The sequence below is a fragment of the Pongo abelii genome, chromosome 1, assembly GCF_028885655.2.
Source record: "Pongo abelii isolate AG06213 chromosome 1, NHGRI_mPonAbe1-v2.0_pri, whole genome shotgun sequence".
Taxonomy (NCBI): Eukaryota; Metazoa; Chordata; class Mammalia; order Primates; family Hominidae; genus Pongo; species Pongo abelii.
The window spans coordinates 190949206-190974351 of record NC_071985.2 but is presented as its reverse complement, the minus strand read 5'-3'; the positions used below and the strand labels follow the sequence as shown (position 1 = coordinate 190974351).

Sequence of the window (25146 nt, the reverse complement as noted above, 5' to 3'; positions counted from 1 at the left end):
ATAGTTTTCAAGTATCTTCACAAACATGGCAGAAACTAACCTGACCATGCAAGTTAATAAATTTGGTAGTCTGATATTATCTAAATTTGGAGCAATATATTTCACTATGTGTGCTATTCTAAAAATAGTTAATTTTTTTCAAATGGCAATTAAGTCAAATGTTTTCAGAACACCTGAAGTAACTCTTCAGAACTTTGAGGTTCATAGAATACAGTTTGGAAGCCCCTGGTTCACATAATAAATTCTGAGCTCTCTTATGTGGCAAATAAGGTCTTTCTGGTTTGGCCTCTGCCTATGTATCCAGGTCATATCCCACACTGTCCTAATTCTCTGCACTACAGACCAGGCAGTATTAGACTATATGTAGTTCCAGAACTACTCAGTGTTCCCTCCTATGTCATCTCCTTTGTTCTGTCCTACCTCCTATACTACTCGTCTTATTCCCTCTTTCCAGAATATCCTTTCCACCTGCCCTCACTTTACTTTCTCTCCTTCTTCCATAGAGGAATACATTTGGAAAACCGTTCTTTTAGTAAAACAGAAGCTATTTTTACATCTTTGGCTCAGTGTAAACAGACCTAGGTTCACATCCCAGCCATACCGTTTACTAGTTGTGTAATGTTGACCAAGTTGCTTAACTTTTCTGAGTCTTGTTTATCTTATCTATAAAATGGAAACATGAATATCTACTTTGCAGATTTGTTATGATGATACATATATCTGGCACTGTTAGTTGCTGCTATGGTAACAGTAGTAGTAACAGTATTGCTATAGTTAGGAATGCAGTTTTAGGTGAATCTGGTAGGTTATCCTGGGATTTACTCTAAAGAACTGAGTGTTAACAGATGTAATAATAAAACCTTCACAATTGTGCTGATGTACTCACTCTGTGGTTAGAAGTGACCTGTTATAAAATTCATGTTAGTCTCTTACTTCTGGGAGGTTCTTCATTCTGATAATATAGGAGATCCACGAGCAATATTGCTGGTGATGAGGAGACCATAGGAGACAAAGGGATAAAACCTGAAGTAGAGAGCCCAAATCCAATAGACTCCAATGCGTCATGTCTTCCTAAATATCACTGTGCCATCCTTATACAGTTCTTGCATAGTACCAAAAGCTATTTCCTGGAGTTTTGTTATTTTGATATTTCTAGCAGCTATTGGCAAAATTCTAAATATGATTGATTGCAGGAATTATTTTTACTTATTTCTGGGTGTAATTTCTTTTTACTAAACTGGTAGTACCATACCTAAAAACTTTCAGCTTTTCCTATTGTTTACAGTGGTTTAAATTCCTCTTCATCATGAAATCTGGTGGAGGAAACTATTAGGGAAAGACAATTACAAGATCAGATAATCAGGGATAGGGCTAAATATAGGGTGCGGTAGGAACTCAAAGAGAGAAGTCTGGGAAAATTCCCTGAGGAGCTGACATTTAAGCAGAAACTCCTAGGACAGTAGCCAGGTGAAAGAAAGTGTTCCAGAGAGAGAGAGTCATTTGAAATTTGATTATTATACTAATCATTTGCTCCTTATACAAATATTTTATTTCTTTTTTTAGATTCTGCACTTAAGAAGTCTCAACTAGAAATTGACAAATTGAAGGAAAATTTGGTAAAGCTGAAAGAAAATGGTAAGTCATTCTAGAAGATGTGATAATTATTATTTAGTAGCCAAGAACGGTGGTACATGCCTGCAGTCCCAAAGACTTGGGAGGCTTGGGCCCAGGAGCTGGAGGTTGCAGTGAGCCATGTCTGTGCCACTGCACTCCAGCCTGGGTGATAATGCAAGACCCCATCTCAAAAGAATAAATTTTTTTAAAAATTATTATTTAATAATAATATATTAAGAAATAATATAATATACATTAGTAATATGCTTTAAAATAATAATATTTAGGAATTAAAATAATAAGTACTACTACTATTATTGCTGTTGCTACTCCTATTATTATTACTGCTACTACTACCACTACTACTACCATTTATTGCTCACTAAGTGACAGGTACTCTGCCAGGCACTTCACATGCGCTATCTCTAATCCTCACAACTGTCTATGGCCATACCGCCCTGAACACGCATATCTCATCTAATCCTCACAACTGTCTATGGTCATACCGCCCCGAACACGCATATCTCATCTAATCCTCACAACTGTCTATGGCCATACCGCCCCGAACACGCATATCTCATCTAATCCTCACAACTGTCTATGGCCATACCGCCCCGAACACGCATATCTCATCTAATCCTCACAACAGTCTATGGTCATACCGCCCCGAACACGCATATCTCATCTAATCCTCACAACAGTCTATGGTCATACCGCCCTGAACACGCATATCTCATCTAATCCTCACAACAGTCTATGGCCATACCGCCCCGAACACGCATATCTCATCTAATCCTCACAACTGTCTATGGTCATACCGCCCCGAACACGCATATCTCATCTAATCCTCACAACTATCTATGGCCATACCACCCTGAACACGCATATCTCATCTAATCCTCATAGCAGTTCCAAGTAGTGAGTAGTAGTATCCCCATTTCTTAGATAAGCAAACTGAGTCATGGCAGGTAAGAGAGTTATCCAGTAGCTACATTAAGTATCAGAGCTGGTATTTGAATCTTTATATGTCTGACTCCCAAACCTGTGATCAACACAAATCATGCATATTTTATTGGGACCACTGACACCAATATACTTTATAATGCATTTAACAATACTTTATACATATTTGTTAACTGGGAAGCCAGTAGGCTTGAATCAGTGGTGAATTAATCTGACCCTAGCTTGCCTATATAAAAATGCTACCAGTTATCAATAATATAATGAAATTTGACTATTTTAATGGTAACAGCTAAACAATTTTTAAATACGTTTACCAATTTTTCAATTCTAAAACTACGCATACCCTCCTTTTAAAAATGTATGAATGCAATTATAAAATGAACACTGCTTTCTTAGTAATTAATAGAACAAGTAAACAGAAAAAAATCAGTAAGGATATAAAAGTCCTAAAAATACTAGCAGTCAACATGACCTAATTGATATTTATAGAAAATTTTACCAGAATACACATTCTTTTCATATACCCATGAAACATTCACCAAGAGGAACCATCCTGGTGGAACTAGAGGTCATTTTGCTAACAGAAATAAGCCAGGCATAGAAAGACAAACATTGCATGTTCTCACTTATTTGTGGAATCTAAAAATCAAAATGGTTGAACTCATGGACATAGAGAGCAGAAAGATTGTTACCAGAGGATGGGAAGGAGAGTAGAGGGGCAGTTTCAGCGGGAGGTGGGGAATGGTTAATGGGTTAAAAAAAAAAAAAAGAAAGAATAAGACCTAGTATTTGATAGCACAACAGGGTGACTATAGTCAATAATAATTTAATTGTACCTTTTAAAATAACTTAAAGAGTATAATTGGATTGTTTGTAACACAAAGGATAAATACTTGAGGAGATGGATAACCTATTTTCCATGACATGATTATTACGCATTGCATGCCTGTATCAAAACATCTCATGTAGCCTTTTGGCTCTGTGAGCAGCACCATGGCTGTTGGCAAGAACAAGCACCTTATGAAAAGTAGCAAAAAGGGAGCCAAAAATAAAGTGGTTGATCCATTTTCTACGAAAGATTGGTGTGATGTAAAAGCACTTGCTGTGTTCAATATAAGAAATACTGGAGAGACACTAGTCACCAGGACTCAAGGAACCAAAATTGCATCTGATAGCCTCAAGGGTCGTGTGTTTGAAGTGAGTCTTGCTGATCTGCAGAATGATGAAGTTGCATTTAGAAAATTCAAGCTGATTGCTGAAGATGTTCAGGACAAAAACTGACTAACTTCCAGGGCATGGATTTACCCCTGACAAAATGTGTTCCATGGTCAAAAAATGGCAGACCATGATTGAACCTCACGCTGATGTCAAGACTACTGATGGTTATTTGTTTCATCTACTCTGTTGATTTTACTAAAAATCACAACAATCTGATACAGAAGGCTTCTTATGCTCAGCACCAACAGGTCTGCGAAATCCAGAAGAAAATGATGGAAATTATGACCTGAAAGGTGCAAATGACTTGAAAGAAGTGGTCAATAAATTGATTCCAGACAGCACTGGAAAAGAGAAAAGCTTTGCCTATCTATTTATCTTCTCCATGATGTCTTTGTTAGAAAAGTAAAAATGCTGAAGATGCCCAAGTTTGATTTGGGAAAATTCATGAAGGTAATTGTTCTGGAAAAGCCACTGGGGATGAGACAGGTGCTAAAGTCGAATTAGCTGATGGGTATGAAGCACTGGTCCAAGAATCTATTTAAAGTTCAAAATTAAAAGAAGAGAGAGGCCATCCTGGGCCATAAAGCAAATCTCTATGTAAAAAATGAAATCATACAAATTATTTTCTCTGATCATAATGGAATTAAACTAAAAATTGGTAACAGAAGTAGATTAGTTGGAAATATTTGGAAATTAAAAAGATTTTTTTTTTTTTTTGAGACAGATTCTCACATTGTCGCCCAGGCTGGAGTGTAATGGCATGATCTCAGCTCACTGCAACCTCTACCTCCTAAGTTCAAGCATCTCTGCCTCAGCCTCCTGAGTAGCTGGGATTACAGGAAGCTGCCACCATGCCCAGCTAATTTTTGTATTTTTAGTAGAGACAGGGTTTCACCATGTTGGCCAGGCTGGTCTTGAACTCCTGACCTTGTGATCCACCCACCTCAGCCTCCCAAAGTGCTAGGATTACAGGCGTGAGCCACTGCACCCGGCCTAAAAAGATATTTATAAAAAGACCATGCCTTCAGAGAAAAAAATTAAGAGAGATATTAGAAAATATTTTGAATTTAAGAAAATGAAAATGCAACAGTATCATCATTTCTGTGACACAGCTAAATCAGTACTTAGAGGGAATTTTATAGTATTTAATGTTTATACTAGAAATCAAGAAAGGATTTAAAATAATCTAAGTCTATACCTCAGAAACCCAGAATAAGGTGAGCAGAATAAGAACAATAAGAATATAATTAAATATAATAAGAATAAGAAGAATAAGAACAGAATAAGAAGAGAAAATTAAATCCAAGGCATGCAGAAGGAAGGAGATATTAAAATAAGAGTTAAAATCAACAAAAGTGGCTGAGCACAGTGGCTCACACCTGTAATCCCAGCACTTTGGGAGGCTGAAGCAGGTGGATCATGAGGTCAAGAGATCAAGACCATCCTGGCCAACATGGTGAAACCCCGTCTCTACTAAACATACAAAAATTAGCTGGGCATGGTGGCGCATACCTGTAATCCCAGCTAACTCGGGAGGCTGAGGCAGTAGAATCGCTTGAACCTGAGAGGCAGAGGCTGCAGTGACCCAAGATCATGCCACTGCACTCCAGCCTGGCCACAGATCGAGACTCCATCTCAAAAAAGAAAAAAAAATCAACAAAACTAAAAACAGAACCACAATAGAGTAAATCAGTGGAACCAAGAGCTGCTTCTTCAGAAAGAACAACATTGATAAACTTTTAGCTAGATTGGTCATGAAAAAAGAGAGAAGTCACAAATTACCAATATAAAAAATAACAGAATAATTCTACAGAATAAAAAGATAATATGGGAATATTATGAATAACTTTATGCCAGTAAATTGATGACCTGGATGACGTGGACACATTCCTTAAGAGATACAAACTATCAAACCTCAGCTAAGAAGAAATAGCTCTAAATCTATGTAAAGAGGTGGAACTTTTAGTTAAAAACCTTCCCATGGGCCGGACGTGGTGGCTCATGCCTATAATCCCAACACTTTGGGAGGCCGAGGTGGGGGTGAATCACTTGAGGTCAAGAGTTCAAGACCAGCCTGGCGAGCATGGTGAAACCCCGTCTCTACTAAAAATACAAAAAAAAAAAATTATCCAGGTGTGGTGGCCTATGCCTGTAGTCCCAGCTACTTGGGAGGCTGAGGCAGAAGAATCACTTGAACCCAGGAGGCAGAGGCTGCAGTGAGATTGCACCACTGCATTCCAGCCTGGGCAACAGAGCAAGATTCTGACTCAAATAAAAAAAAACAAAATAAAAAAATAAAAATAAAAATCTTCCCATGAGGAAAACTCCAGGCTCAGATGGCTTCATTAGTGCATTCTAATAAGAGGAATTATTTAAGGAATAAATAATACTAAATTTATATAATTTCTTCCAGAAAATTGAAGAAGAGAATACTTCCCACCTTTTTAAGTGGTCAGTTAACAAAGAAGTACAGAGAGTAAGAAATAACTTGTTGGATAGTAAAATTAAATGCAGTATGCTTACCAACAATAGATTGTTAAATAAGTGACTATACGAGGCATACTTTGCAGCTATTAAAGATGACATGGAGCCAAGTGTGCACTGACATGAATAGATTTCTGTGATATATTATCAAGTGAATAAGGCAAGTTGTAGAGTAAGATGTGTGGTGTAATGTCATTTGGGTTTTTTATTTGTGGAGTGTGTGTGTGTGTGTGTATGTGTGTGTGTGTGTGTACCCACAGGACCTCTGTGAGCTGGTATATACTAGTATGGCAGTAATGTTGTGAAGATACTGGAATAATTCTGTGTTGAGTTGTAAGTAGCTGTTGTCCTGAGTCTTCCAAGCATTTCTACCTGCCCTAATTGTCTTAGCTCCTTCCAGCCCCATGTCTTCCCAGCCACTAAAGAGATAATATTTAGCACAGCAAAATGTTCTCTAGCACTCTACTTCAGAGCTACATTCTTATAGATGAGGGTACATGCTTAACCAGCTGTTAAATATTTTTAACACAACTTTGTCTGTTTGTATATTACTATAAATATATATATAAATGTCTGAAAATATTTACTATGTGTTAAAAATATTATTTTGGGACACGGTACTAGGTGAAGGTGGGATAAAAATATTCACTTTGAACAAAACTATGTAGTTTGATTAACAAAAAGCCTGTGTTCCGTTTGTGATCAATAAAATTTGAGGTGTTAACACTTTACAATTTCAAGACTTACAATAAAGCTACAGCATGGAATTGTTCTAAGAACGGATATATAAACTAATGGACTAGGAGGTATGTAAAAGAGACAGGACTGAAAGGCATGTAGGAAGACCATTTTTTTGGTCATTTAACTTTTAAAAGGTAGGCTAGGCTAAATTGTTTTAAAATTCTAGGTCCTAGAAGAACCTCTATTGCTGCAAACCCTACACTCAAAAAGTCCAATTCATTGGTCTGGTGTGAGTAATATAAAACTTTCTCTGTTATTTCTTTGAGTTGGTAGAATATTCTAGGACTAGACTTGAGAGCCTAGTGGCTCTCCTGCACAGAGAGCCAGCCACATATGCAGAGACATGGTAGGACTGACAAGAAGGGCAGGCAATAGCACTTCTTTCGTTTTTAGAGTTAGTGCCCCTGAAACGAAAACTTTGATCCAGTTGAGTAAACTGTGTTCTTCTCTGTTTTAGATGCAGCTGACCTACAGAAAGCAAAGGAACATAATCAGAGACTGGATGAGGAAATTCTGGCTTTAAGAAATAGGGTTCGATCACTTCACTTAGAAAAAAAGGTGCTTGGTGAAATGGTAAGTTTAATTTACTTCTTATAACTTATTTAAATGTGTCTATAACAATCAAATGTGTTGATACCATAACAATCAACAGCATAAGCAACACAGGTATACAACATGTAAGTTGGTCTTTAGCAGGGACCAATACTGGTGGCTGTAATATCTCAGGGGGATGCCAGGCTTTGACCTAGATGCATTCTATCAGTACTTATATTTTATACATTTTAACTACCTATGCTAAACAGCAACATTGTTGCTATCATGTAAATCTAGGATCTTTTAAATAAGGAATTAGATAATAGTTTATAGTTAACACGTTCACCACGTAGAAAATATTACTCTATTACATTGGATAAGTTTAAGATTATTAATACTAAATCTTTAACTGTTAATACTTTTAACCATTTCTTCTTAGCAATTTACTATTTTTATAAATATGTACTTCCAAATTTTAAATACATCTCTTCAATTTTAGTTTATATTCATTAAATAATCATATATCTAATATCTAAGAAAATACCTGGCATAATACTAGGTGCTTTAGAAATTTTTTTGCAAGAGTGACTAAAGACTCATCAGGATGGCTACTATCAAAACAACAGAGGATAATAAAGTTGATGTGGAAAAATTGGAACCCTTTTGCATTGCTGGTGAGAATCTAAAGTAGTGCAGCCACCACGGAAAACAGTTACTCTAAAAGTTAAATATAGAATCACCATGTGGTCTGACAATTCCACTTCTGGATATATGCCCCAGATAATTGAAAACAGAGACTCATACATAGATTTGTACGTCCATATTCATAGTAGCATTATTCACAATAGCCCAAAGTTGGAAGCAGCTCAGATGCTCGTTGATAGAGGAACAGATAAGCAAAATGTGGTATAGCCGTACAATGGAATATTATTCAGCATTAAAAAGGAAAAAAATTCATACACATGCTGCAACATGAATGAACATTGAAGACATTATTGTAAATGAAATAATACAGTCACAAAAGGACAAATAATATATGATTACACTTATATGACATGCTTAGAGTAGTGCAAGTCGTAGAGACAGAAAGTATTAATAGAATGGTCGTTGCCAGTGCCTAGGGAGAGGGAGTAACGGGAGTTATTGTTTAATGGGTATAGAGTTTCAGTGCAAGATGAAGAGTTCTGGAGATGGATGGTGGTGATGGTTGCACAACAGTGTGCCTGACAATGTACTTAATAATATGCTTAATGATGCTTAATGCCACTGAACTGTACACTTAAAAATGGCTAACATGGTAAATTTTGTGTTATGTGTATTTTACCACAATAAAAATGTAATCATAAAAAGAATGAATAAACAAGTGAAGATCAGTAAGTTGTCTAAGTCTTCGTAAATTTATGTATCTAATACATTTATATATTTAATACATGTGTGTATGCGTGAAAAAGTTCAGGTAGGGTACATTCCAAGCAGTGTTATTTCTGGAAAGGGAGGACCAGTTGTGATATGAAGGAAAATACCATTTTTTATTCTGTATACCTATGTGTTGAAGTTTTACAAGGAGAATGTATTTATATATTACTTGTATAATTAAAAAACAAAACAATAATTTATCCAAACAAAAATTGAGAAGTCTACAAGATGTTTACTTTTGTGTTTAAGGTTGAAAGACTTAAAGGAGAGGTGTGTGAATCTCAAGAGAATAAGCAACTTGGAAACCACTCCCCTGGAAAAACTGTGGGTGGTGAACAGAGAGAACAGGTATTGTATTTTAAAGTTCTGTTCTTTCTGATTTCTAATTTTTGAGTTGCTTTTTACAGTGTATACTAGAGTGATTGGTGCTAATCATTTGCTACTCTTCTTATTGGGCTGTCTTTTTCTATTGCTCAGCTAATTAGAGTGGAAGAGGAAAGAGGGCTACAGAGGATGTGTTTCTGTTTACTTCTTCCTCATAGAGAACAATTAATTTGGAGAATATAGTAGATTGTTTCTCTGAAGAGAAAAGAATCTTATGAAGATACAACCAATTTGAGCATATCATGGAGAACTAATAAGATGTAGGCTCCAGTGTGTACAGTATCTACTATATTCAGCATGATCAGCCTCTGAAGTGGAGAGCAAAGCAATCAAACCCAAAACAGACTGATAAAAGTGCCAGGGTATATCTAGTAAATAGTGGTTTTAATTTGCCTTTTGAAGGTGTCTAATGACCATGAATATGTTTTGGCCATTTATATATGTTCTTTTGTGAAGCATCTGTTCAAATCTTTTACACATTTTTAATGGAGTGGTCTGTATTCTTAAAAAATTTATTTTATTTTTATTATTATTTTTTTTAGAGATAGGTTCTCACTCTGTTGCCCAGGCTGGAGTACAGGGGTGCAGTCCTGGTTCGCTGCAGCCTCAACCTTCCAGGCCCAAGCCATCCTCCTGCTCCAGCCTCTCAAGTAGCTGGGACTATAGGCATGCAGCACCACACCCAACTAATTTTAAAAAATCTTTTTTGTAGAGATGAGGTCTCACTATGTTGTCCAGGCCAGTCTCAAACTCCTGGCCTCAGGTAATCTTGCCTCTCAAAGTGCCGGGATTACAGGCATGTGCCACTGTTTCTGGCTTGTATTTTCTTTTTTTAAGTTTTTAAACTTTTTATTTGCATATTTAAAAAATTGTGCATTCCAATAATTAAAATCATTTGAACAAAAAAAATGGCACTCTGATTAAACTGCATTACAGCCTGCAGGACACCTTGGACCAGCTTGGTTTTACTCTAGATTTCACTGTCGTCCCACCCCACTTCTTCCACCCCAGAAGGTTGTTCCTTCACCAACATGCAAGTTCTTTCCTTCCCTGCCAGCCAGATAGACAGATGGGAGAGACAGGCGCAGCCTTCGTTGTCAGTAGTTCTCTGATGTGAAAGGGGTAGCACAGTCATTTAAACTTGATCCAACCTCTTTGCATCTTACAGAGTTAAACAGCTAAAAGAAGTAAAATAAGAAGGCAATGCTTGTGGAATGTACAGTGCATATTGGCGGTGCACGCCTCATTACGATTCGCCTGCTTGCTTCTCCTGTTCAATCATTTCTTTGGAAGGCAGTGGATTTTTCTCTTGCTTCTCTTCAGTTTCGACTTACCGAATTTCTCGATCTCAGCCATATCGGGTTTGTCAGACATAGTTGCCGAGGAAAAGCAGAGCGAGGCGCGCAAGAACGAGCGAAGTCTGGTCTGTGCACTGGCCACCACCTAGTTCTCTTTTTTTTTTTTGAGACAGAGTCTCGCTCTGTCGCCCAGGCTTGAGTGCAGTGGCGTGATGTCGGCTCACTGTAAGCTCTGCCTCCTGGGTTCACACCATTCTCCTGCCTCAGCCTCCCGAGTAGCTGGGACTACAGGCGCCCGCCACCACGCCTGGCTAATTTTTTGTATTTTTAGTAGAGACAGGGTTTCACCGTGTTAGCCAGGATGGTCTCGATCTCCTGACCTAGTGATCTGCCTGCCTCAGCCTCCCAAAGTGCTGGGATTACAGTTGTGAGCCACCGCACCCAGCCTCTGGCTTGTATTCTTTCTTTATATTGAGTTGTAGAAGTAGTTTTGTTTTGTTTTTTACATATTAGAGATGATGTCTCACCATGTTGCCCAAGCTCTCAAACACCCGGCCTGAAGCGATTCTCCATCTTTGGCTTCTTAAAGTGCTGGGATTACATGCATAAGCCACCACACCTGGCCAAGAGTTCTTTATATATTTTCAATACCAGTCCTTTGTTTTAGATATATGTATTATAAATCTTTTCTTATTCTATGACATGTCTTTCATTTTCTTAATAGTGTTTTATAAAGAGTAGAAGTTTTAAAATTTTGATGGAGGTGAATTCATCAATGTTTTCTTTTATAATTTTGTGATAGGACACAAAAAGCCTATTTAAGAAATCTTTGTCTACTCTAAGGTCACAAAATATGTTTCTTATACTTTCTTCTAAATTTTTTATAGTTTTAGTTGCTACATTTAGATTTATTGTCTACTGCAGGTAATTTTTGTATATACTGTGAGGTAAAATTGAGGGGTTCATTCATTTTTAGTGTATATCCAGTTATTCCAGAAAGATTTGGTAAAAAGAGTTATTTCCTTACGGATTAAGGTTGGCACCTTTATTAAAAACATTTATAAAGATCTACTTCTGGACTCTGTATTCTACTCTGTTAACCCATGTGTTTATTCTTAGAACAATTCCATGCTGTAACTTTATTGTAAGTCTTGAAATTATAAGGTGTAACACCTTCTTCTCTCAACTCATCAAAGTCATTCTCTGTCCAGCTTTGTTCCATTGCTGGTGAGGAGCTGTGTTCCTTTGGAGGAGAAGAGGCGCTCTGATTTTTAGAATTTTCAGGTTTTCTGCTCTGGTTTCTCCCCATCTTTGTGGTTTTATCTACCTTTGGTCTTTGATGATGGTGATGTACAGATGGGGTTTTGGTGTGGATGTCCTTTCTGTTTGTTAGTTTTCCTTCTAACAGTCAGGACCCTCAGCTGCAGGTCTGTTGGGGTTTGCTGGAGGTCCACTCCAGACCCTGTTTGCCTGGGTATCACCAGCAGAGGCTGCAGAACAGCAAATATTGCAGAACAGCAAACGTTGCTGCCCGATCCTTCCTCTGGAAGCTTTGTCTCAGAGGGGCACCCGACTGTATGAGGTGTCAGTCTGCCCCTACTGGGAGGTGCCTCCCAGTTAGGCTACTCGGGTGTCAGGGACCCACTTGAGGAGGCAGTCTGTCCATTCTCAGATCTCAAACTCCGTGCTGGGAGAAACACTACTCTCTTCAAAGCTGTCAGACAGGGTCGTTTAAGTCTGCAGAAGTTTCTGCTGCCTTTTGTTCAGCTATGCCCTGCCCCCAGAGGTGGAGTCTACAGAGGCAGGCAGGCCTCCTTGAACTGCGGTGGGCTTCACCCAGTTCGAGCTTCGTGGCTTCTTTTTTTACCTACTCAAGCTTCAGCAATGGCGGACACCCCTCCCCCGGCCTCGCTGTCGCCTTGCAGTTCGATCTCCGACTGCTAGCAGTGAGTGAGGCTCCATGGGCATGGGACCCTCCGAGCCAGGCACGGGATATAATCTCCTGGTGTGCCATTTGCTAAGACCATTGGAAAAGCACAGTATTAGGGTGGGAGTGTCCTGATTTTCCAGGTACCGTCTGTCATGGCTTCCCTTGGCTAGGAAAGGGAATTCCCTGACCACTTGCGCTTCCCGGGTGAGGCAATGCCCCGCCCTGCTTCGGCTCATGCTCCATTGGCTGCATCCACTGTCTGACAAGCCCCAGTAAGATGAACCCGGTACCTCAGTTGGAAATGCAGAAATCACCCATCTTCTGCGTCGCTCATGCTGAAAGCTGTAGACTGGAGCTGTTGCTATTCGGCCATCTTGGAGCCTCCCTCATGAATTCTTGTCAGGAAATTTTTATCCCTCAAGAAATAAACTCTATCCATTAGTATTCATTTCCTATTTTTCTACCTGCCCCCTCCCCACAGCCTCTGGCAACCACTAAAGTACTTTCTGCCTTTGAATTTGGCTATCTTGTACATTTTACATTAGTGGAACCGTACAATATGTGGACATTTGTGTCTGCCTTCTTTCACTTGGCATAATGTTTTCAAAGTTCATATTGTAGTATGAATTAGTACTTTATCCCTTTCTGTGGCTGAATATTTTATTGTATGGATTTTCTTTTTGAGACAGGATCTCACTCTATAACCCAGGCTGGAGTGCATGCTCACTGCAGCCTTGACCTCCCAGGCTCAAGCAATTTTCCCACCTCAGCCTCCTGAGTAGCTGGGACTATAAATGTGCACCACCACACTCAACTAATTTTTGTGATTTTTTAGTAAAGACAAGGTCTGGCTATGTTGCTCAGGCTAGTTTCAAACTCCTGAGCTCAAGCAAGCCTTCCACTTGGCCTCCCAAAATGCTGGGATTACAGACATGAGCCACTACACCCCACCCTTAGTGAAGTGGCATTGGTGTCAGGGGTAAATACCCGGGGTTTGTCATCTCACACTAAGAAGATTAAAGACATAGACACACATGGGTGAGCTAAGGAGTGGAAAGTTTAATAGGCAGAAGAAAAGAGAGAGGAGAGCAGCTTTCTCTCTTGTGAGAGAGAGGGGCATCCAAAAGATAAAAGCTGGCCTGCAGCAGACCGCATCAGATTTTATAGGCAAGCTTGAGGGGGCAGTGTCTGATTTATGTAGGGCCTACAGATTGGTTCAACTAGGTGTGACGTCTACATAGCATGTGGGGAAGGCTTGTCACCCCACCCTAATCTTAATATGCAAATGGGCTTTCTACTTGGCCAGCACCATCTTGTCTGCTCCATACTGTACACGTGGCTGGCAAAGAGAAGGAAAGATGGAGCCGCCATTTTGATCATGCCTAGTCCCAGGTAGCCTTTTCCTATTGGCACAAACTGCTAGCATTCACCTTTGCAAGCTTCCAGATTACTTGTCTATTTCTGCAGCTCAATTTTACAGGCTTCTCTTTGTTACAGAAGAAAATGATTTGGGGGCTGCTTTTCATTAAAATTAAAACCTTAATGAGGACTTCCTTACCCTCACTATCTGCCTAAATAATTTCTTTTTAACTCCTATCTTATTCCCCCCCTAGCACCCTAACCCAGCGGCGCTAGAGGAATTAAAGACATGCACACAGAAGTATAGAGGTGTGAAGTGGGAAATCAGGGGTCTCACAGCCTTCAGAGCTGAGAGCCCCAAACAGAGATTTACCCACGTATTTATTAACAGCAAGCCAGTCATTAGTATTGTTTCTATAGATATTAAATTAACTAAAAGTATCCCTTATGGGAAACGAAGGGATGGGCTAAATTAAAGGAATAGGTTGGGCTGGTTAACTGCAGCAGGAGCATGTCCTTAAGGCACAGATCGCTCATGCTATTGTTTGTGGCTTAAGAATGCCTTTAAGCGGTTTTCTGCCCTGGGCGGGCCAAGTGTTCCTTGCCCTCATTCTGGTAAGCCCACCACCTTCCAGCATGGGCGTTATGGCCATCATGAACATGTCACAGTGCTGCAGAGATTTTGTTTATGGCCAGTTTTGGGGCCAGTTTATGGCCAGATTTCGGGGGGCTTGTTCCCAACACCTGTTATTAAGGGGTATTAGATGATGACTCTTTCTGACTACTTTCTGCCGAAAAGGGGTGCCCTGTGGAGAACACCAGCTAGGGCTTCTCCGGGGGTCCTCAGAAGAAAGGTATGTCCATGCATGGTTCTGTCCGCAGCACCATTTGGAGTTTGATTGCTGTCTGCCATTCTGATGGGTTGTAATACTTGTTTGCCTCCACCAGATGCTGCTGAAATGTTAATAGTGTTAATATAAAAGTAACATTAACAAATGTTAATAATGTTAATATAAAAGGGTAAGAGACATTGGATTTGGGTGGCTAGAATAACTAGTGTTAACCTTGGCTAAATCTTTCCTGCAATTATTAATTCTTTTGCGACTCCCACACACCATTTATGACATTCTTAAATTTTCTGACTTTTCCTAAACATCCCTCTTTTTAAACAAGCAGTTATTCTCTTCAGGATAAGAATTTACCATACAAGATCCTTTCTTATATAAAATCTATTTTCTTTATTAACTTCTTTGCATAGCTAGGGTGTGACATATTACCAAACTCATTAAAAAGTCCTGGTGGACTCAGTGATAGTAAAACCTTCATGTTTACCTCTTGTCAGTAGCTATTATTCCTGCTATAAGGATAATAATTAAGCAAAATACTACAGCAGTGGAAACTCTGTCCAATATTTCAGTTAGAAGGTGCTACCATGTATAACTCTACCACAAATAGTAGAGTGAGTGTAGCGATTCCCACAACGGTGGTGTAGTAGATCATTTCCATCTAAAATTTTAGTTGCCAAGATATAGAATTTCCCTTTTGGAAGGTCTATGAAGTTTCTTGGTTTTATTTTCCTAAAGAAATCTCTGGGTTATGAGCAACCTACTCACTTTTATTACCTGGCAGGATTTGCAGGATAATTGGCCAGAACTAGCATATTGATCCAGATTTTTACATTACCCATACATTTTTCTTTTTCCCAAGCTGCAGGAAATCATTACTTGATTCACAAGAATAAGCAGGGCTAGTCTAAAATGTAGGGAAAAAAAAACTTAAAAATAACCAGTGAAACTAGAATTTAATGACAAATGTATAAGTTTTGGAGCATAATTTTTTTCTCTCCAGTCCTCATTTTCAGTAAAAACAAATTATGTTAGGACCATCTTGTTTGTAGAATAAAGTTTAGTCATATACTTGGCCTGATTATTTGCATAAAGTGCAACAAGAATAATTATTTCTACATAGGGCTTTTGGATTGGATTTGATGAAACTCTGTTCCAGGAGGAATCTCAGATAAGACCTTTTAAAGCCAAGTCCAGCCATGGGTTTTTATCCTTAAATACCTGTGAGTTGAGTGATCCTTTCCTCTTAAGTTCCTAAGATAAGCTTGGAGCAACTGGACCTGTTAGAAAGTGACATTTTTACTGACCATAGGTCAGGAATCTACCTGAGGGACTGTGTAGGCAAGAGTATGAGTCCAGTCTTCCCCAAAGGGCTTTTATTGGCTCTCCAAGTCAAGCTTGATTCCTTTAGAAGAAATACAGCCTTCCAGTCAAAGTCTTGATAAAGACAACCAGTTTCTCCAATTGTATTCTGTTGAAAAAGAAAATGGATTCTTATTGTACTGATGCAAATAACTATATTGCCGTAAGTTAAGAATACGTTTCAAAATTTTAGAGGAACCAGGCAATGAAAAAGAAGTATGCCTTAAATTTTGTTCGCAAGAGTATACCTTACTTAATTGTTAAAAACTGTAGATAGCTTAAAATAAAAGTTTCCTTGACACTGAAGGACAAAATAAGGATGAGCAATGTTTCAAGCAAAAAGTTAAAAAAGATTATGTCGGACTTCTTTTAGTGTAGTTCCTGCAGTTACCTCCTGTTTGATATTCATGAACATTTCAGCTCCTCATGAATCCTCTATATTTTTTCTCTATCCCAATGTTAGAAACCTGCATTTGAGAACACCTGTAAAAGTCCTATAGCTTGATTATAAACTATCTTTTGAAAAGGAACAAAGCAAGACAACAATTGCCTGCAGATGACAAAATTGCCAGCATAGTTACAGTTAAAAACACGACTGACAAAGAGATTTGGTTATCTTTGTGGTTTACAATAACTTCAATCTTAATTATGATTAATAGCATATACATAGACATTAGAATTTTAGAAATCCCATACAATTTTGGAACATGTATTAGTATTGTTCAACAAAATATAACCTAAAGAGTATTGGACATCATTTTAGCAATTCCGTGTAATTAAATATGTCAAATAATCCTGTTTACCTCTTCTCTGGATGGTTTAGAGGCCCTCTGAACCATCCAGAAAGCCAGGCATCAGGAGAGACAATTTTGAAACTTGAAGTTTGATTTTTGGAAGCCTGATATATATGTTAGAGGTTTAAAACACTTGATATGAAATAGAAGTCTAGATTACCATAAATTATTTATTTTGCCAAAATGATAACTCAAAAAGCAAAAATCTTTCATTAACCTTTACTATTACGTGAAAATCCTGTTCAAAGCCAGAATTTATCCTTTCATTAGTTTAATGTTAACCCCATTTTTTTTTAGATGGAATTTTGCTCTTGTTGCCCAGGCTGGAGTGCAATGGTGCAATCTCAGCTCACTGCAACCTCTGCCTCTCAGATTCAAGTGATTCTCCTGCCTCAGCCTCCCAAGTAGTTGGGATTACTGACATGTGCCACCACGCCTGGGTAATTTTTGTATTTTTAGTAGAGACGGGGTTTCACCATGTTGTTCAGGCTGGTCTCTAACTTCTGACCTCAGGTGATCCATCTGCCTTGGCCTCCCAAAGTGCTGGGATTACAGACGTGAGCCACCACCCCCAGCCTCAATTTTTTAATGAAACCTCATAGACAATACCATCTAATCTTAACCAATTTGACCATGAGGTGAAATCTTTACAAACCTTTTGTAACCCTTTTGCTGAAATGCGAATTAGCGTCTTAAGACAACTTTGCTGTGCTTTTATTTCAATGCTCAATTTATGAAAAAACCATACAATACCCTTTTGAATTTAGTTAAGGTTTACACGTGGGATTTTTGCCAGATTAATTTTTATAATCTTTCCATAACTTGCTTAAACCTTCAGCTTTATCTTATCTAATTTAAGACAATTCTTTATGACTAGGTAAAATTTACATTTCCATGCTTTCTTATAATCTCTTACTAAAAAACATATTTTACTGTTTTTACACACCTTGCATGTAAATCTATTTTTAGTAGTCAAAATTACATATTATGATAGTAACTCATAGCAATTTTTAACTTTAATGTGAAACCTGGTAAGTTGTTTTGATTATGTACTAGGCACAGAGAAAGTCACTTACTTTTTCCAGCATAGTTAGGGGGTTGTTAATTTTGTGTGTCCCCAGGCCTTACCAAATTTTGAAGCAGGTGGGTTACAACCTTGAAACCTTTAGCAAACCTAGTATTTGACTTATATGATTTAGATCACCTGTTTATATTGATAACACTTGTATTTTACCGATAATCTTTAAGACTTTTTTATTTCTTAAAAATTAAAGTCACGTTAATTAAGCATTACAGCTTTTATCTTTCCTTTAAAATATTTAATTTAAGCATTTATTTTTCTCTAAGCCAATTAATTAGAGCTCTTTTTTATAAATATTACACACAACACATATATAGCTACCCAGACAGAAGATTTAGCACTTGTAAAATTTTTCATTTGCTAGTTTCTTAATTGGATTACTGGCTTCAGGGTGGAGACCTTGGAGGAACATGACTAGGAAAGCATGCATTTTTAGGGCTGAATAAGCTGGCACAGCTGAAGGCAAAGACAGATCCTCAAAATTAAGGGTGACATTTTATAGTGGATCCTGGATTCCCAAAAGGAGGGAAATACTATGGGGAGAAGACAGTGTAGTGCTTCTACCATGCATTTCATTGCAAGGCAACCCAAAGGCAATCAGCCCATTTTGTAATCAGCCCACTCCCCATGGGAGCCTTATCCCTTAATTTGGGGTGGGGATGTTTCCAAATCTTCCAGGTAGCCAAGAGCATGCTTCTCTGATCCAGATGTGCAAAGAATTAAGTATCCCTCCATAACTACCATTAGCCATCCCTTAAGGTATATTTTTTACCTAGTTGTTACACAAAGCCCTCTCATAATGCAAAGTAATTTGATACCCCCAAAACTTAAAACCATCAGATAACACAATGCAAAACAGAACAGCACCTTTGATTTTGAGAGAGATCTAGCTGCTTTTAATTCCTGGGGTTTCATGAGGGAAACAGAAGGTGTGTGCATGTGTGTGTGTATGTGTTTTCCCAAAACAGGGTCTGTGGCACCTCCTCTGTTTTTTCCCAAGAAGTCTCAGACTACCAGAAGTTATCTTAGGGCCTGTTATGTGTGCATTAAGAGTGGCAAGACAAAAAAAAATGGAGAAAAATAGTTCAGTCGACTGAGAAGAAAAAAGCCCTTTTTCAAAAAAACAGGATCCAAGAAGAGAAAATCATAAAGGTTTTTAAAATATACCCTTGCTTGGATATTCACTTTTAATCAAACTGAGCACTCTTTAAGAAAATCCTTTTAAGTCCCTTGTTACTTGACTTTAGCCACACCAAGCAGTTAAGTTTTTCAGCTTTTGAACTTTACAAAAAGTTACCTCACAGGCGAAACCAACCAGCCTAAATTAGGTTATGACTTAGCTGCGAGTGTATGAGGTATTTTCAAAGGGGTGGTAAGCAGCTTTTGAAACCTTCACTGCAAAACTGTGACTGAGACAGTGAAAGAGTTTTGACCCAACCAACTCCATCTTGCTTCCAGCCCCAAAGCTGCCTTTCCCCATCCGTAGACATAGGCTGAACCAACTCTGGAAGGAGTGTGGTTTACAGTTTATAGTCTAAAACAAAGATGATAACCATCCCTCTTTCCTGGGGAGCAGACCAAGAAACTAGTCACAAGATTAGAAACCATTGCTTGGGAGCCATGCAGCTGGAGGCTACAAGATTTTGACTCTCCCTAAACTACTCTCAAGGTCAGTGCTTAAGATATTTTGCAAACCCTGCCCTTGATGGATCAACTAGCACCACCCAGATCGATAAACTGGCTTATCTGAGTTTGTGACCCCCACCCAGGAACTGACTTAGCACAGAAGACAGTCACCATTTCACAGTGGTGGGGACTAAAACAAAGCATTGCCATGTGGTTACGGGTCATGTTCCCAAGGACATAAAACAAGATAGAGGCCTGTAGCAAAATTTGTTACTGAACATTTTGTTGGGCTGGCTTGATCAACAGGCTTATGACGTCTTGGGCCTGTATCCTAACCCAAGGTACCCTTTCTTTTAACAGAGTCATGCAGAAAGACACACAATGCACACTAGACTGGCTGCAACTTAAGACCAACCTCACAAATCCTCTTTCATTAATTAAAACTTTACAGAGAATATAAACAGTGATCTTATTATTCATTTTACCAGTTTTCACAGAGAGAGAGAAGCCAAAAGCCCAACTGGTTAAAAAAAAAAACACCGTAAAACTTTTACCCTTTTGCCAGCATGTCAAGTTTCTGGGTTCCCTTCCTCCAGCTCAACTCTAAGCCAAGCATTTTAAGGTTTGGGGAAATTAACTTTTCCCAGTTTGCAGGAACATTATAAACCATGCAAAAAGGAAGGAAAAATACCATAGAAAAGTCTAGGGGTTTGTGTTGTAGAATTGGAGGAGCTGACAATGTAGATGGTGGGCAGGAAGAACCAGGGCATCTGGAAGTTGCATTTGAGGGTTTCAATTAGGGTTGTCAATAAGTATTGCCTCTCTTCCAATTGGGAATGATGATTCCCCTGTTTCTTTACTCTCTCTATTTTCTCTTTTCCTTTTGACCTACCATAGGAGGCATATTGCTCATCTCTGAATTTCTCTGCTGTCTGCAGAGCTGCCTGGTTTTCAACCTTGGTTAGAGTTTGGCTTAGGAATAGCATAATATCCCTTTGTGAGAGGTTAAACACTTGAGTTAAATTTTGGAGGCCAGGTGTGGTGGCTTACACCTGTAATCCCAGCACTTTGAGAGGCCAAGGTGGGAAGAGCATGAGGTCAGGAGATCAAGACCATCCTGGCCAATATGGTGAAACCCCGTCTCTACTAAAAATACAAAAATTAGCTGGATGTGGTGGCACACGCCTGTGGTCCCAGCTACTTGGGAGGCTGAGGCAGGAGAATCACTTGAACCTGGGAAGTGGAGGTTGCAGTGAGCTGAGATCATGCCACTGCACTCCAGCCTGGGTGAGAGAGCAAGACTCCGTCTCAAAAAAAAAAAATGTGGAAAGCTTCTATATACTTATCAGCATTGTCAGAAAATTGGCCTAAATCTCCCTTTATTTGCCTAAGGTCCTGCAATGAGAAGGGAACTTGAGGGGGGCCCCGAATAAAGGGGATCCTCATATGGTTTCCCTGGAAGTTGCTTCTCTAATTTGGGGGAATCATTCTCTGTTGGTCACCTGATATGACTGCTATAAGGGCTGGGTTGATTGTGCAACTCTTGTAGGATCTAGTAAAAAGGCCATGCTCTTGTGTAAAAGAAAATGAGCCACTTTTTCTTCAAAGTCTCAGGGTCAAAGCAGTCTTTGTGCTTCAGAATGCACTACAGAGAGGTGCAAGCTGAAGATGATCTGTTACCCATTTAGAAAGAGAAGCAAGAAAAAGACGTCCCTTTAATCCCATTCCTTTCAGTGTGACCCAGGGTGGAGGGGAAGACAGTGAGGGTATCCCCCTTACTGTTTTCCCTCCTTGGTTCCTGGGTCCCAGCACCTTGTTAGATGTGCCACCCATGGTTGCAGGCACGACCCCCAGCTGTGGAACCAGAGGAACTAAGCAATTGGGATTAGTCACGATTACTCATGTAACTCTAGTCCTCCACTTGTGATTTCCCTTTGACTTCCTAGACTTATGTGATCTGCATGGCTCCCTCAAAGATGGATCTCAGGAAATACTATGTAATGGTTGCATTTGGACAAGGCCCCTTTAATGGAGAAAGGGTACTAGATTGAACTCTATATCCTACTATTATGGCCCATGCTAAAGCATTTCCCCTTAGAGAATGGTTCCAGTTAACTTCTGGACCTAAAATTCCCTTACTATTTAAGTACTGTTCTAATTGGAGGTAGAATAGGTGCCTTAAAAGAACATAGGGACCAAATGGCATTTTTCCTGCTGATGGGACAGTATCAAGACTAAAAGTTGGTGCCAGAGGCCATTTGTGACCAATTAGGACTCCTAATTGTCAAAAACAGAGTTTTCCCATTTACAGAAGGGGCATAGAGCCTGATTTTTAGTATATCGGTGCAAAAAGGGAGGAGAATTGGGAAGCTAGAGTGTTTTGGCAAAGGGACGACATTGTGCCTCATGGAGAGGATTTTTATTCCTCTAGGTGGCACTATTGACCTTGAAATGCCATGTGCTCTCCAGACCAAGGTCAGAGAGTGACCTTGACATGCCATGTGCTCTCCAGACTAAGGGCAGAGAGTGACCTGTGCTGAGGCCAGCTTGGTCGTGGAGACCCTAACCCAGCAGTGCTAGAGGAATTAAAGACACATACAGAAATATAGAGTGTGAAGTGGGAAATCAGGTTTCTCCACAGCCTTCAGAGCTGACAGCCTTGAACAGAGATTTACCCACATATTTGTTGACAGTAAGCCAGTGATAAACATTGTTTCTATAGATTATAGATTAACTAAAAGTATTCCTTACGGGAAACAAAGGGATGGGCCAAAATAAAGGGATGGGCTCTGGCTAGTTATCTGCAGCATGAACATGTCCTCAAGGCACAGATCGCTCATGCTATTGTTTGTGGTTTAAGAACACCTTAAGCGGTTTTCCACCCTGGGTGGGCCAGGTGTTCCTTGCCCTCATTCCGGTAAACCAACAACCTTCCAGCGTGGGCGTCAAGGCCATCATGAGCATGTCACAGTGCTGCTCAAAGAGATTTTGTTTATGGCCAGTTTTGGGGCCAGTTTATGGCCAGATTTGGGGGCCCATTCCCAACAGACCTGGAAATGCCATATGCCTTCCTGACCAAGGGCAGAGAGTGACCTGGAAATGCCATGTGCTCTCCAGACTAAGGGCAGAGAGTGACCTCACTGTGGGGGGTGGGGGGAGACCCTCTGATCCTAGAAAATCACAACAGCATTCCCCTGAGTTATATCCTTTGTTACTATAGTGTTTCCTGATCTTGCCTAACGGGATCACTTCCCTGAGCTGTAAAACTTCCTGCATATTGCACACACAGAGAGGATAGGAGACATGGCAACCATGGATAGAAAGAAGGAAATTTTGCAACAGGATAGCTGGAGATCCTTTTTGCCAACACCCAGTCAAGCAGTCAGAGGCTGGAATTAGTCCAGAAGCCTTTGGATAATAGCAGGGTGTTGCCCTGACCAGAAATCCTCAGTTGTTTCAGGACCTCACTCAGCCCCATGCGGTGGCTAGGCCCAACATGAAAAGAAACTCATTAAAACATGGCCAACATACCCAGCAACCCGTGGGTGCTGGGGGATTCTCCATGTTCTCCTCAGTACACCTCACCCCTGTGTCTTGTAAGGCTGGCAGCCACACTAACCGTGTTTTTAAATGGTTGATGGGAGCCCAGTATTTTTTATTTAGTTTGATTTGATTCTAAAATGGAGGCCAAGAACCTCAAAATTAAAGGACAGATTTGAGGTTTGCTCCCATTCTTACCACTCTGATGATTATACCTTCTGTTCCTGTTCTGATCCTGGACGAGCATCATTGTCTGGGGAAATATCCAGGGTTCATTGTCTCATGCCAAGAAGATTAAGGACAAGGACATGCGTGGGTGGGTTAAGGAGGGGAAAGTTTAATAGGCAGAAGAAAGGAGAGAGGAGAGCAGCTCTCCCTTGTGAGAGAGAGGGGCATCTGAAAGGGAAAAGCTGGCCTGCAGCAGACCACAGCAGATTTTATAGGCAGGATTGAGGAGGCAGTGTCTGACTTATGTAGGGCCAACAGATTGTTCTGACCAGGTATAATATTTACATAGTGTGGGGGGAAGGTTTGTCACCCCACCCTGATCTTAATATGCAAATGGGTGTTCTATATGGCCAGCACCATCTTGTCTGCTCCTTACTGTACATGTGGCTGGCAAAAAGAAGGGAAGATGGAGTCGCCATTTTGATCATGCCTAGTCCCACGTAGCCTTTTCCTATTGGCACAACTGCTGGCATTCACCTATGCAAGTTTTCAGTTTGCTTGTCTATGTCTGCAGCTCAATTTTACAGACTGCTCTTTGTTAGGAAAGAAAATGATTTTGGGGATGCTTTTCATGAAAAGTAAAACCTTAATGAGGACTTCCTTACCCTCAAAGTCTGCCTAAATAATTTCTTTTTAACTCCTATATCATTAGTGTATTTTGTGTTGCTATAAAGGAGTACCCGAGGCTGGTTAATTTATAAAGAAAAGAGGTTTATTTTGGCTTACAGTTCTGCAAACTGTACAAGAAGCATAATGATGGCATCTGCTTCTGGTGAGGGCCTTAGGAAGCTTACAGTCATGGCTGAAGGCAAAGGAGTAGCAGGTGTGTCTCATGGTGAGAGAGGGGGAAGGGCTTAGCCTCTTTTTAACAACCATGTCTCATGTGAACTTATTACTGTGAGGAGGGTACTAAGCCATTCATGAGGGATTCACCTTCATGATCAAAATACCTCCCACTAATGCCCCACCTCCAACATTGGAGATCACATTTCAACATGAGATTTGGTGAGGACAAATATCCAAACTATATCAGATATACATCACATTTTGTTTATTTATTTATCAATTGGACATTTGATAGTTTATACTTCATGATTATTATGAATAATGCTGTTATGAATGTTCATTTATAAGTTTTTGTATAGACATATGTTTTCATGTCTCTTGGGGATATTCCTAGAAGTGGAATTATTGGGTCATATGCTAACTCTACATTTAACCTTCTGAGGAACTGCCAGACTGTTTTCCAATGAAGATGTACTATTTTACATCCCATCGGCAGTGTATGAGGGTTGCAGTTTCTCCACATCTTCTCCAACACTTATCCTTCTTTCTTATTATAACCATCCTAGCTGTTGTGAAGTAGTATCTAAATGTGGTTTTGATTTATATTTCCTGAATGACTAATGATATTGAGTATCTGTCCTTTCAAGTGCTTATTAGCCATTTGCATATCTTCTTTGGTGAATATTTTTTCAAATCCTTTGCCAATTTTTAATGGAGTTATTTATTCTTTTTGCTGAGTTTCAGGAGCTCTTTATATATTTTGTATATTAGTCTCTTGTGTGTTTTGTTTTTGTTTTTGTTTTTGAGATGGAGTCATGCTCTGTTGCCCAGGCTGGAGTGCAATGGCGAGATCTCAGCTCACTGCAACCTCGGCCTACCAGGTTCAAGTGATTCTCCTGCCTCACCCTCCCAAGTAGCTGAGATTACAGGCACCCGCCATCAT

At 39.5% G+C, this 25146-nt stretch overlaps 2 protein-coding genes and 1 pseudogene across 11 annotated transcripts in view; 2 read left to right on the top strand and 1 right to left on the bottom strand.

Annotated features, from left to right (window-relative positions):
• The window catches only part of CCDC30 (coiled-coil domain containing 30), a 194491-nt gene that overhangs the window by 24993 nt on the left and 144352 nt on the right, over nt 1–25146 (top strand). For 9 of the 10 annotated variants that reach the window (XM_054536989.2, XM_054536979.2, XM_054536958.2 and 6 more), the window contains 3 exons: nt 1564–1635; nt 7478–7593; nt 9220–9318. In XM_054536989.2, coding sequence (XP_054392964.2) covers nt 1564–1635; nt 7478–7593; nt 9220–9318 — 287 coding nt within the window. Of the gene's footprint in view, nt 1–1563; nt 1636–7477; nt 7594–9219; nt 9319–25146 lie in introns of those variants that run through there. The other variant, XM_054537003.2, reaches the window with a different exon arrangement.
• LOC129051405 (small ribosomal subunit protein eS1-like) lies at nt 2984–3948 on the top strand. Its single transcript, XM_054537121.1, has one exon. The coding sequence runs from the start codon at nt 3571–3573 to the stop codon at nt 3856–3858; it is 288 nt and encodes a 95-aa protein (XP_054393096.1). The 5' UTR covers nt 2984–3570; the 3' UTR covers nt 3859–3948.
• LOC129060602 (thymosin beta-4-like) lies at nt 10476–21482 on the bottom strand (annotated as a pseudogene).

Excerpts from the sequence above, each read along its gene's own strand:
- LOC129051405 (XM_054537121.1), top strand. The coding sequence starts at position 3,571 with ATGGCTGTTGGCAAGAACAAGCACCTTATGAAAAGTAGCAAAAAGGGA.